The 13,986-nt window shown below is 39.8% G+C and overlaps 1 protein-coding gene across 2 annotated transcripts in view; it reads right to left on the bottom strand.

The window, feature by feature from the left end:
* The window catches only part of MYO19 (myosin XIX), a 41,625-nt gene that overhangs the window by 17,840 nt on the left and 9,799 nt on the right, over positions 1-13,986 (bottom strand). For both annotated transcript variants that reach the window (XM_087440860.1, XM_004434822.3), the window contains exons 7-9: positions 1,813-1,945; positions 1,082-1,151; positions 435-537 (exon numbers count right to left, since the gene is read on the bottom strand). In XM_087440860.1, coding sequence (XP_087296986.1) covers positions 435-537; positions 1,082-1,151; positions 1,813-1,945 — 306 coding nt within the window. The remainder of the gene's footprint in view (positions 1-434; positions 538-1,081; positions 1,152-1,812; positions 1,946-13,986) is intronic.

Raw genomic sequence — 13,986 nt, 5'->3', positions numbered from 1 at the left:
GTAGTCTGAGGGAAGCACAACTCCTGCCCGGGGAGCTCCCAGTCCCAATTTGAGACAGGGAGACATACTATCCACACCTTGAGGGACCCCCAGTCTGATGGAAGAGGCACAGCTCTAGGGAAGTCCTTGTTCTGTCGGAGGAGACAGTTGCCATTCTAGGAGAGTCCTCAGTCTGACAAGGGTGACAGTCCAAGTCTCAAGGCCCTTTTGGTCTGATAGAGAAGGAAAAACACGTGCCCATGCCAAAACCATCCTGGGAGCCAAGGTCCAGTGTGAGGCAAAAGTGTTGCATCAAGTTTGCAGGAGTAAGTGGTGGCATTGCCGAAAGCCAGGTGAAGAGGCAGGCATGAAGCACTGGCAGGCGGGGGGAAGGGTTTGGAGGCACAGACCCCTGCCCTGCATCTGGGCAGCTGCGGGCCCAGCCTGGCACAAACCTGGTAGAAGATGTGGAAGTTCCTCTCACTGGAGGCCTGACAGGCCACTCGAGTTTTCTCTAGGAGGTAGGTTTGGACTGCAGCTCCGGTCATCTGCTGGGCCCTGGGCACAAGCAGGCCAGAGCTCATTAGTTGCCCATTCATTCCATAGCCATTTATTAGGCACTTGCTGTGTGCCAACCTAGCAACTCCCCCCAAGCTCTTCTACTCAGCCAGTGGGGGTCATGAGGACTACAGACTACTCAGCAGGTCTTTGGGTAGTCTGGGACATTCTCCTGCACCCAGCTCAGATGGGCAGGGCCAAGGCCTCATTTTGCCCCATCCCAAGGCAGAAGCAGAAACCCCAGCTTCAAGCACAGGGGTGTGGCCCAGACAGGTGGCATTTTAACTAGAAGTCCCCGAGCAAGGGTAGAAGCCAGGAGGAACACAGGGACTGTGACAAGCACACTGCTCCTGGGTCCCTAAGGCTGAAGGAGCTGTCATTTTTCAGGTTTAAAGATCACCTTCAGGTTCACTTATCCCACATACATATGTGCCAGGAGGAGCAAGGTTCTGTCCATAGGGGTGGCCCAGGCTGGAGACTGCCCCAGCCACTTTCAAACTCCTCACCCCATCCTCCCATCAGCCAGGGTGGCAGCAGCGATTACCTGTTCAGCTGGAGCTGGATGAACTTTCCAAAGCGACTGCTGTTGTTATTCCTCAGCGTGCACGCATTCCCTACAGATCACACCTGTGTTTGTAACACTCCCCTATTTAGAGTCCTCATGGGGCAAGGTGGCTGCAGGTCTGCTGGGGGCATGCCCCTCTCCTCAAGTCACCTAAAGGCCCCTTTGTTGTTTTCCATATCACAGGGGACAGGACTAGGGAAAGGGCACTTGGCCTCAGCAAGTGTGATTCAGGAGTTAGAAGAACCTCCTTGCAATGAACTGGAATGAGCAAGCCTAGACGGTCAGGGACTGTCTTCTTTGAAGAGAAAGGGTCAAAAACAAGCTGTCACTATTGAGTTAAACAGTAAGGCACAAGATCTGGGCTCAAGTCCCAAGATGCACACGAATTATTGAGCATCTTTAGATAAGTCACCTGCTTCTCTGAACCATCAGGAAACTGTACAGAAGGATTTGGACTAGGCGAGCCACACGGTCCTCTGTAGCACCACTCTTACATCTGCATATGCTAGAGAGAGGGGACAGCTGAATGATGTCATCTCAACTGGAAAGAGGCTAAGGGTACCTGGGAGGAGTTGGGGGTCAAAGGCAGAGAAGGATACACTCATCCTCCAACCCCCCAAAAGGGTCTCAAGCACTGCTCCTCTCCCTGGGAAGTGGCAAATCTCAGAGGCAATGGGACTGAGGTACTGTGCGGAGGACACTGAGCTCACCAAAGGCTTCCATGACAGGATTGGAGTTCAGGATTCGTTGCTCGATCCTCTCTGCAATCTTGTGGCTGTCCCAGGATGTGGGTGAGGCAGCCACCACAGCGTAGAACTTCATCAGGCAGCGGGATGTCCATGTCTGCGACAGAAACAGCCCTGTGGGAGCTGAGGTCATGCTCCCTCCCACTTCTGAGCCTGCCTGAGGGAATTGTGTCAACTAGAGCCCTCTTCTCGCCAAGGCTGTTGCTGACTAAATGGGTGAATGCTGAATTCAACTGTGTCCTTGGGCAAGGCACTTCCCCCATCTGTGATACAGGGGTGCTCACTCCTGCTTCTCCTAGCTCCAGAGGACACCTTTAAGAAATGAGCGGGGCTGGGGTAGAGAAGGGACAACCCACCCTGACCTGAGCAGGCTACTCAGTGTCTCTGAGGGCTCACAGTTAATACTGATTACTCTGTGGCAGGCACTGAGCTAAGGAGACTTTCTGTGCATTTTCTTACCAACCCTGTAGATGCAGGTGCAAGTATATACCTGTTTTCCAAATGACGAAACTGAGGCATAGACAAATCTTAAATTTTATTGAAGATCACATATCTAGTAAATGACAGGGCTCTGATTTACACCCTGGCAATCTAATTATAAAATTCTTACTGTTTTTTTTTAAATCAGCTGAAATGAGGTATATTTTCATTTTAATTTCTAATTGTTTGTTGTAAGGACAAAGAAATACAATTGGTTTTTACATATTGACTCTGTATCCTGTCACCTCGCTAAACTCTATGCCTCATTACAACTTTTTAGTTCTAACAGCTTTTCTGTAAATCCTTTAGGTCTTTCGATGAGGCGGGAGATGTTCCTTCTCCTATTTTCTGAAAGAATTTCTAGCATTACTTTCTTCAATATGTGGTAGAATTAACAAGTGAAGCCACCTGGGCCTGGAGCTTTCTTTGTGGAAAGGTTTTTAACTATGACATCAATTTCTTTCACAGATTTAGACAATTCAGGTTATATATTTCTACTTGTGTAAGCTTCAGCAGTTTGTGTGTTTCAAAATATTTCTCCATGTCCTCTAAATGGTATACTTTATTGGAATAAAGTTGTTCATAATAATCTTATCAATCTGTAGGATCTTTAGTGATGTCTATTCTTTTATTTCTGACATGGTTAATTTGTGTCTTTTTTTCTAAGTTTGACTAGAGAGTTATCCATTTTATTAATAATTTCAAAGAAATAGCCTTTGATTTAATTTTTTTTTTCTATTATTTTTCTGTTTTCTATTTTATCTATTTTTCACTTTTCACTTTATTTCCTTCTTCTGCTTACTTTGGGTTTATTTTATTCTTTTTTCTTCTAGTTTCTTAAGGTAGAAGCTCAGATCATTGATTTCTTTATTCTTTTCTAAAATACGCATTTAATGCTACAAACTTCCCTTGAGGTGCTGCTTTTTTCTTAAAAGCATAAATTTTGATGTGCTGTGTTTCTATTTTCATGTGGTTCAAAGTATTTTCTAATATCTCTTGTGGTTTCATCTTTGTAAGATATTTAGAAGGGTATTAATTTTTTACACCCTTTAATTTCCCATTTACACCCATGAATTTGAAATGCTTTGGGATTTTCCAGGTGTCTTTGTTATTAATTTCTAGTTCAGTTCTACTCAGGACAGAACATAATCTGTATGATTTTAATCTTTTCAAATTGAGATTCGTTTTGTGGCTCAGAACATGGTCTATATTGGTTCCATGTGTACTTGAAAAGAATGCTCAAATCTCAAACTATAATTTTGATTTTATCTAATTTTGATTTTATCTATTTCTCCTTTCAGTTCTATCAGTTTTTGCTTCATGTATTTTGAAACCATTATCAGGTACATACACATTTAGTTTTATTTTCTCTTCTTAATGTATTTACCGATCTATCATTACGAAATGTCTCATCTTACCTTTAGTAACATTCTTGTTCTAAAATCTACTTTGCTCCATATTAACATAACTACTTCATCTTTCCTTTCATTAGTGTTGGAATGGTATATCTTTTCCCATCCTTTTAGTTTGAACCTATCTCTGTCTTTAAATTATAGCAGGTTTCTTGAAGACATCATATAATTAGAGTCTTGCCTTTTTTAAAAAAAATCCAATCTGATATTTTTTGTCTTTTAATTGGACTGTTTAGTTTGTTTACATTTAATGTAATAATCACCATGGTTAGGTTTAAATCTACCATCTTATTTGTTTTTGATTTGTTCCATGTGATCTTTATTACTTTTTTCTTCTTTTATTGCCAATGGTTGAATTTAGTATTTTCATGATTCCATTGTATCTCCACAATAAACTGCTACTATCTTTGCCTTAGAGTGAATTATCTTTTAAAGAGACGAAAAATAATATTTTACATCTCTGATGTTCTTTATTCCTTTGTATCAATCCAAATATTCACCTGGTTTCATATTCCTTGGGCCTAAAGAACTTCTTTTAATATTTCTTGTAGTACAAGTCTGTTGGCAACAAATTCCTTCAACTTTTGTCTGAAAGTCTTATTTCACTTTCATTTTTGAAAGATTTTTGCTGGTAATAGAATTCTAGTTGATAGATAGTTTCTTTTCACACTTTAAAGATGTCACTCTATTGTCTTTAGGCTTGCAATTTTTGAAAGATGCCTGTTGTCATTCTTGTCTTTGTTCCTTTTTATGTAATGTTTCTTCATTTATCTGGCTTCCTTTAAGGTTTTCTCCTGGATTGCTGGGAAGATGGCAGTGTAGGAGGATTCTGAACTCACCTCCTCCCACGGAAACAACAAATCTACAACTAGTGCAACAATTTCCCCTGAGAGAGATCTGGAAACTGGATAAAAAGAACCCCTACGGGCCGGCCCCATGGCTTAGCGGTTAAGTGCACGTGCTCCGCTACTGGTGGCCTGGGTTCGGATCCTGGGCACGCACCGACGCACCGCTTCTCTGGCCATGCTGAGGCCGCGTCCCACATACAGCAACTAGAAGGATGTGCAAGTATGACATGCAACTATCTACTGGGGCTTTGGGGAAAAAAAGGAGGAGGATTGGCAATAGATGTTAGCTCAGAGCCGGTCTTCCTCAGCAAAAAGAGGAGGATTAGCATGGATGTTAGCTCAGGGCTGATCTTCCTCACAAAAAAAAAAAAAAAAAAAAAGAAGAACCCCTACTACAAGGGACAACACTGACGGGGTGGAAGAAGCAGAAATACCCCTCTGCTGAGGGAAAAACCCACACCCTAGCCACAGTGCTTCATGGCCAGGTGCACAAAGGTATGAAGCTTCTCCCAGAGAAGCAGGGTATCTATGTCACAATAGGCATCCCAGTCTTTAGATTCAGCACAACTGAGATGAGATCCCATAACACCTGGGTTCGCTGGCTTTGAAAACTAACAAGGAATACTCTCAGAAAAACTATCAAACTTTAGAGACAGAAAAACCTGCTCTTAAAGGGTCCACGCAGATTCACCCATTCTGGAAACCAACACAAAAACACAAGAAAAGTGCATAGTCCATTATAAAAGAGACTCACTGAGCTCTGAGCATATCTCAGAGAGGTAGGAGGTGGCTGGGCCCACCCCTACAAGGACTGAGACACTGGTGGCAGCCATTACTGTGACCTAGTTCAGTTCTGCTGACAAGGACTCTGGCCATTGGATTCCTTCCTCTAGCCTGTTAGCGCAGGGGTTTGCGCTATGCACTAGAGCACCAATTCAATCGAGCACAGCCAGGGCAGGCAACCTGCCCAAGGGACTGGCCCTGCCCGCCAGCAAGCCCATGGTGAACTTGCAGGCCCATGTAGGCAGGGTATGTGGGAACTCTGCAGTGAGGGGAGTGGAGTGGGTCTACCCCACCTCAGTGGGGTGTGCATACGGGGTGGGCCTGCATTGGCGGGGTGTATGGGCCCGCAGGTGGTGGGGTGTGTTGGCTGCAGCAGACTTGTGCTGCTGGCCATCTCAAACAGCCACACGGGATCTGCCCCACCTTCCAATGCCTGAAATGGTTATGTGCTGCCATGCCTGGTGATGGCCCTATCCATCTGTACTTCTGAGAGAGCTGACAACAGCTGCATAGAACTGCACCAGAGGCCTGCAGCAGTTGTGAGCCCCCCAGCCTAGCAAGCAACCACACTGGGGGCCTGACTCGCTTAATAGCAAAACAGCAGTAGTTGTGTGCTATTAGACCTCACAGACAGACAAGCCAGGGCTTACCCTGCCCAATAAAGTGACCACAGCAGCCACATACTGCTGAGCCTTACAACCAGCCAGCCCAGGCTCCAGACTAGCCTACTCGTGTGCTCACAGCAAGAGCAACCCCGCCACAAAGGTCACACATAGCCCACACAGGGGACACTCCTGGAACATTTGGAACAGGTGACAAGAAGGAAACACGTTGCTGGGCTCCTTAGGGCATCCATCTCTCACATAAGGCCACATTTCCAAGATTGGAAGACATAGCTGATCTACCTAATACATAGATATAAGCACAGAGAAGTAGGCAAAGTGAGGAGACAAAGGAATATATTCCAAATAAGGGAAGAGGACAATTCTCCAGAAAAAGAACTAAATGAAACAGAGATAACAATTTACCAGATAAAGAGTACAAACTAACAGTCATAAGGATGCTCACTGATCTTGGGAGAAGAATAGATGAACATAGTGAGAATTTCAACAAAGAATTGGAAAATACAAAAACGAATCAATCAGAACTGAAGAATAAATAATGGAAATAAAAAATTCACTAGAAGGAATCAACAGCAGAGTAGATGACACAAAAAAATGGATCAGGGAGCTAGATGAAAGAGTAGAGGAAATCACCTAAGCTGAACAGAAAAAAAGAATTTAAAAAAACAAGGACAGTCTAAGGGACCTCTGGGACAACATCAAGAGAACTAACATCCGTATTATAGGTGTCCCAGAAGGAGAAGAGAGAGACAAAGGGGCAGAGAACCTATTAGAAGAAGTAATAGCTGAAAACTTCCCTAACCTGGGGTAAACAGACATCCAGGTAAAGAAAGCACAGAGAGCACCAAACAAGATGAACCCAAAGAGGCCTACACCAAGACACATTATAATTAAAATGTCAAGAATTAAAGATAAGGAGAGAACTCTAAAAGCTACAAGAGAAAGGCAACAAGTTATATACAAAGGAAACCCCATAAGGCTATTAGCTGATTTCTCAGTAGAAACCTGACAGGCTAGAAGAAAGTGGCATGATGTATTCAAAGTGCTGAAAGAAAAAACCTACACCCAAGAATACTCTATCCAGCAAGGTTATCATTCAGAATGGAAGGAGAGAGAGTTTTCCAGACAACCAAAAATTACAGGAGTTTATCACCACTAAACCGGCCTTACAAGAAATGTTAAAGGGACTTATTTAAGAGGAAAAGAAAAGACCACAAATAGGAATAAAATTATCAAAGAAAAAAAATCACCGGTAAAGGCAAGTATACAGTAAAGGTAGTGGATCAACCACCTATAAAGCTAACATGAAGGTCAAAAGACAAAAGTACTAAAAATATCTATCTCCATGATAAGACGTTAAGGGATACATACACACAAAAAAAGAGGTTAAATATATCAAAAACGTAAAATGTGTGTTGGGGGGAGTAAAAGTGTAGGGTTTTTAGTAAGAGGTCAAACTTAAGGGACCATCAACTTCATACAGATTGCTATTTACATAGGTTATTATATATGAACATCATGGTAATGACAAACCAGAAACCTATAACAAATACACAAAAAATAAAGAGAAAGGAACTCAAACATAATACTAAAGAAAGCCATCAAATCACAAGGGAAGAGGGCAAGAGAAGAAAGGAACAGAGAAGAACTACTAAAACACCCAGAAAAAAAGTAACAAAATGCCAAGAAGTACATACTTATCAATAGCTAATTTAAATGTCAATGGACTAAATGCTCCAATCAGAAGACATAGGGTGGGTGAATGGATAAACAAAAAAGACCCATGTATACGATGCATAGAAGAGACACACTTCAGACCTAAAGACACTCACAAACTGAAAATGAAGGGATGGAAAAAGATCTCCATGGAAATGGCAATGAAAAGCAAGTTGGAGTAGCAATACTTATATCAGAAAAAATAGACTTTAAAACAGAAACTGTAACAAGAGACAAAGAAGGGCACTACATAATGACAAAGGGAAAAATCCAACAAGAGGACATAACACCTCTAAATATCTATGCACCCAACATAGGAGCATCTAAATATATAAAGCAGTTATTAACAGACATAAAAGGAGAAATAGACAGCAACACAATAATAGTAGGGGATTTTAACCCTCCACTTACATCAATGGATAGGTCATCCAAACAGAAGATCAATAAGGAAACACTGGCCTTAAATGACACACTAGACCAAATGGACTCAGTAGATATATACAGAACATTCCATCCAAAAATTGCAGAATACACATTTTTTCCAAATGTACATGTAATAGTTTCCAGGACAGATCACATGTTAGGCCACAAAATAAGTCTCAATAAATTTAAGAAGATTGAAATAATACCAAGCATCTTCTCTGACCAAACAGTATGAAACTAGAAATCAACTACAAGAAGAAAACTGGAAAAGCCACAAATATGTGGAGATTAAACAAAATGCTACTGAACAACTATTGGGTCAATGAAGAAAGCAAAGGAGAATTAAAAAAATACCTGGAGACAAACAAAAATGAAAATACAACACATCAAAATTTATGGGATACAGCAAAAGTCGTACTAAGAGGGAAGTTTATAGTAATACAGGCCTACCTCAAGAAACAAGAAAAATATCAAATAAACAATCTAACGACACACCTAAAGGAACTAGAAAAATAAGAACAAAGACCAAAATCAGTAGAAGGAAATAATAAAAATCAGAACGGAAATAAATGAAATAGAGACTAAAAAAACAACAGAAAAAATCAATGAAACTAAGAGCTGGTTCTTTGAAAAGATAAACAAAATTGAGAAACCTTTAGTTAGATTCACCAAGAAAAAAACAGAGCAGGCTCAAATAAATAAAATCAGAACTGAAAGAGGAGAAATTACAATAGACACCACAGAAATACAAAGGATTATAAGAGAAAAGTACGAAAAGCTATATGCCAACAAATTGGATAATCTAGAAGAAATGGATAAACTCGTAGAATCATACAGCCTTCCAAAACTGAATCAAGAAGGAATAGAGAATCTGAATAGACTGATCACTAGTAAGAAAATCAAAACAGTAATCAAAAACCTCCCCCAAAACAAAAGTGCAGGACCAGATGGCTTCCCTGGTGAATTCTACCAAACATTCAAAGGAGACTTAATACCTATACTTCTCAAACTCTTGCAAAAAATTGAAGAGGAGGGGAAGCTTCCTAACTCATTCTATGAGGCCAACATTACCCTGATACCAAAACCAGACCAGGATAACACAAAAAAATAAAATTACAGGCCCATATCACTGAGGAATGTCGACGCAAAAATCCTCAAGAAAATACCAGCAAATCTAATGCAACAATACATTAAAAAGATCATACACTGTGATCAAGTGGGATTTATTCCAGGGATGCAGGGATGGTTCAACATCCACAAATCAATCAACGTGATACACCACATTAACAAAATGAAGAATAAAAATGACAGGATCATCTCAACAGATGCAGAGAAAGCATGTGACAAGATATAGCATGCATTTATGATAAAAACTCTGAATAAAATGGGTATAGAAGGAAAGTACCCCAACACGATAAAGGCTATATATAACAAACTCACAGCTAACATCATACTCAATGGTGAAAAACTGAAAGCTACCCCTTTAAGAACAGGACTAAGACAAGGTCGCCCACTTTCGCCACTCTTATTTAACATAGTATTAGAAGTCCTAGCCAGAGCAGTCAGGCAAGAAAAATAAATAAAAGGGATCCAAATTGGGAAGGAAGAAGTGAAACTGTCACTATTTGCAGAAGAAATGATTTTATATATAGAAAACCCTATAGAATCCACTAAAAAACTATTAGAAATAATAAACCAATACACTCAAGTTGCAGGGTACAAAATCAACACACAAAAATCAGTTGCACTTCTATATACTAACCACGAAGTAGCAGAAAGAGAAATTAAGAATACAACCCCAACAAAAAAAATAAAATACCTAAGAATAAATTTAACCAAAGAGGTGAAAGACCTGTACACTGAAAACTATAAAACATTGTTGAAAGAAACTGAAGAAGACACAAAGAAATGGAAAGATATTCTGTGCTCATGGATTGGAAGAATTAACATAGTTAAAATGTTTGTACTTCCTAAACCAATCTACAGATTCAATGCAATCCCTAGTAAAGTCCCAACGACATTTTTCACAGAAATAGAACAAAGAATCCTAAAATTTATATGTAACAACAAAAGACCCTGAATAGCCAAAGGAATCCCGAGAGAAAAGAACTGGAGGTATCACACTCCCTGCTTTCAAAATATACTACAAAGCTATAGTAATCAAAACAGCATGGTACTGGCACAAAAAGAGACATGCAGATCAATGGAACAGAATCGAGAGCCCAGAAATAAACCCACACACCTATGGACAGCTAATTTTTGACATGGGAGCCAAGAACATACAACAGAGAAAGGAAAGTCTCTTCAGTAAATGGTATTGGGAAAACTGGACAGCCACATGCAAAAGAATGAAAGTAGACCATTATCTTATACCATACACAAAAATTAACTCAAAATGGATTAAAGACTTGAATATAAGACCTGAAACCATAAAACTCCTGGAAGGAAATACAGGCAGTACACTCTTAGACACTGGTCTTAGCTTTATCTTTTTGAATACCATGTCTCCCCAGGAAAGGGAAACAAAAGAAAAAAATAAACAAGTGGGACTACATCAAACTAAAAAGCTTCTGCACAGCAAAGGAAACCATGAACAAAACAAAAAGACAACCTACCAATTGGGAGAAGATATTTGCAAATCATACAGCTGATAAAGGATTCATATACAAAATATATAAAGAACTCATACATCTCAACAACAAAAAACCAAATAACCCAATTAAAAAATGGGCAAAAGATCTGAACAGACATTTTTCCTAAGATATACAGATGGCCAACAGGCACATGAAAAGATATTCAACATCACTAATTATTAGGGAAATGCAAATCAAAACTACAATGAGATATCACTTCACGCCCATGAGAACAGCTATAATTAAAAGACAAGAAATAACAAATGTTGGAGAGGACATGGAGAAAAGGGAATGCTCATACACTGCTGGTGGGAATGTAAACTAGTACAGCCACTATGGAAAACAGTATGCCAATTCCTCAAAAAATTAAAAATAGAACTATCATAAGATCTACCTATTCCACTTCTGGGTATTTATGCAAAGAACATGAAAACACGAATATGAAAAGATATTTGCACCGTTATTCACAATAGTGAATTGGAAAGACTTGGAAACAACATAAGTACCCTCAAGGGGTGAATGGATAAAGAAGATGTGGTATATATACACAATGGAATACTATTCAGCTATAAAAAAAGATGGAATCTTGCCATTTGCGACAACATGGATGGACCTTGAGGGTCCAACAACCAGAGACGCTGAGATTAGATTGGTGGATACTAGAGGGGAAGGGGGGAGGGAGGTGGGCGAAAGCAGTAATAGGGCACATGTGTATAGTAAGGGATGGTAATTAGTCTTTGGGTGGTGAACATGATGTAGTCTACACATAAATTGAAATATAATGATGTACACCTGAAATCTGGTTTATAATTTTATAAACCAATGTTACCTCAGTTGAAAAAAACACAAAAAACGGTTTTCTCCTTATGTTTGGTTTTCAGCAATTTGACTATAATGAGCCTAGGTGTGTTTTCTTTGTATTCCTCTGCTTGGTGTTTCCTGAACTTCTTGAATCTATGCTTGCCATCTTTTGTTAATTTTGTAAGATATTACTTCTGATCCACGTTCTCTCTCTTCTTCCGGGACACCAGTGACAAGTATGGTAGACCATACAATATTGTACTACAGCTCTTAGATGCACTTTTCTCTGTTTTTCAATTTGGATTTCTATTGACTTACTGTCAAGTTTACTGATGTATTCTTCCACATATCTAGTCTGCTGATAAGCATAAAGCAACTGTTCATTATGTTTTTAATTTTTATCATTTTCATTTAAATCTTTCTAGTTTCCATCTCTCTGCTGAAGAGACTGGAAGAATCTTTTCTGGAGACACTGACAAGCTCATGAGAAAAGTTATTCAGGGTCCCACAAGTTGAAAAAGCTACCTACAGTGAGGCCCTCTGGTTGATAATCCTGTCCATAAACAGAGATTCTAATCAGTTACTTAATGCCTTATTCTTAAATATGAACAGAAACTTAAGGATCAGTAACTATTTGACAAACCTCTTTTACATGAATGACAAATATCACAACAAATAGAGGAAAAGAAACTAGAAGGAAATAGTCAATGCAAGGAGCAGAGGACAAGCAAAAATCACGAAATATCCTCAAAGAAAGAGAAGATATTGACCCTATGAAATAAGACCAGGAAGCTGGGGGCGAAAATAATATTCAGAGAGCAATACAGAACTCTTAGAATTAAAATTTTTAACACAAAATGAAAACTCAAAAGCACTGGAAGGTAGAGAGTATCTCCTAGAACACAGAACAAAATATTAGGAGACGGAAGAATAGGTGAGAAAAATAAGAACATTAGACAATCAAACTTCCTACTAATAGGAGTTCCACAAAGAGAAGACAGAGGGGAGAAAATTATTAAATTATTAGATATAATACAAAAATATTTCCCTGAACAAAAGAACATGAGTTTCCAGGCTAAAAAGACCCACACAAAGTATCTAGCACAGTAAGTGAAAAAAGACCTTAATACCTACGGATTAAAAAGAAGACTCTAAGGGGGCCGGCCCAGTGGCGCAAGCAGTTAAAGTGCACGTGTTCTGATCCTGGGCGGGCACCGAAACACCCCTTGTCAAGCCATGCTGCGGTGGCGTCCCATACAAAGTGGAGGAAGATGGGCATGGATGTTAGCCCAGGGCCAGTCTTCCTCAGCAAAAAGAGGAGGATTGGCAGATGTTAGCTCAGGGCCAATCTTCCTCAAAAAAAAAAAAAAAAAAAAAGATGACTCTAAAAGCTTTTGGAAAGAAACACCAAATCACCATTATGGACTGGGACTCTCTATAGCAACCCTCAAAAAAATAGATAGGAAAAAAACTTTTAAATCTGGAAAGATGATTATTTCCAACCTGGAATTATAAAACCCATCCAACATATCAAATTTGAGGCAGAATAAATATTTCCACATGTGCAACAACTGAAAAATTTGCCCTTCATGTACCTTTGTCAGGAAGCTGCTAAAGAATGTGCTCCATAAAAACAAGGCAGTAAAGGAAGAAGCCATGAGCTCCAGCAATGGGGAATTGATCATGAGACAGAGGGCAATCTGGATCCCCAGAGGCAGAGATCTCCCAGGCAATAGCTGGATGGGAGGGAGATCTGAGAGCTCTAGGAAGGGTGTTGCCCAGAAAAAAAAGAACTTGATGTACTTGCCAGTTGGGTAAGTGTTTTCCAGCTTGGGTGACAAGTTTGGTAATAAATTAATAATACATATATAGAAACTAAAGAAGTGAAAAAATGGGACAATTATTAAGTAGAGGGAAAGTAAAAGTTATACAAGAAAGGAAATATAATCAGTATATTACACAGCTCTGCTGTGAACAATATATACATGGTTGTAATATAAACACTGCATATTAACTTAATTAGAAATTGTGATATAATTACATATGTATTTGGGAGCAGGGAAATAGGGCTAAATCCTCATCAAAGCAGGAAATAAACAGATAAGGTCCAAAACTGAAAAATCAGTAACTAACAATATAAGCATGTCGTTTAGAAATATGGATGCAAATACCCAAATAAACTACCAAAAGACGTGAAAGCAGCTGCCTCTGGAGAGAAGGAACAGAGTTGAGAGAGATGGGGCACAGTTGCTGTTTTTCTTTGTAAGTCTTATAGCATTGCTTGATTTTTTTAAACTGTGTAACTATATTACCACTCCTTAAAAATAAATTAAGGGCTGGCCCCGTGGCTTAGCGGTTAAGTGCACACGCTCCGCTACTGGTGGCCAGGGTTCGGATCCTGGGCACACACTGACGCACC

The sequence above is a fragment of the Ceratotherium simum genome, chromosome 16 (assembly GCF_057802395.1).
Source record: "Ceratotherium simum simum isolate JZ-2026a chromosome 16, ASM5780239v1, whole genome shotgun sequence".
NCBI classification, from domain to species: domain Eukaryota; kingdom Metazoa; phylum Chordata; class Mammalia; order Perissodactyla; family Rhinocerotidae; genus Ceratotherium; species Ceratotherium simum.
The sequence above is the reverse complement of the archived record's forward strand: the minus strand, read 5'-3'. Positions and strand labels throughout refer to the sequence as shown.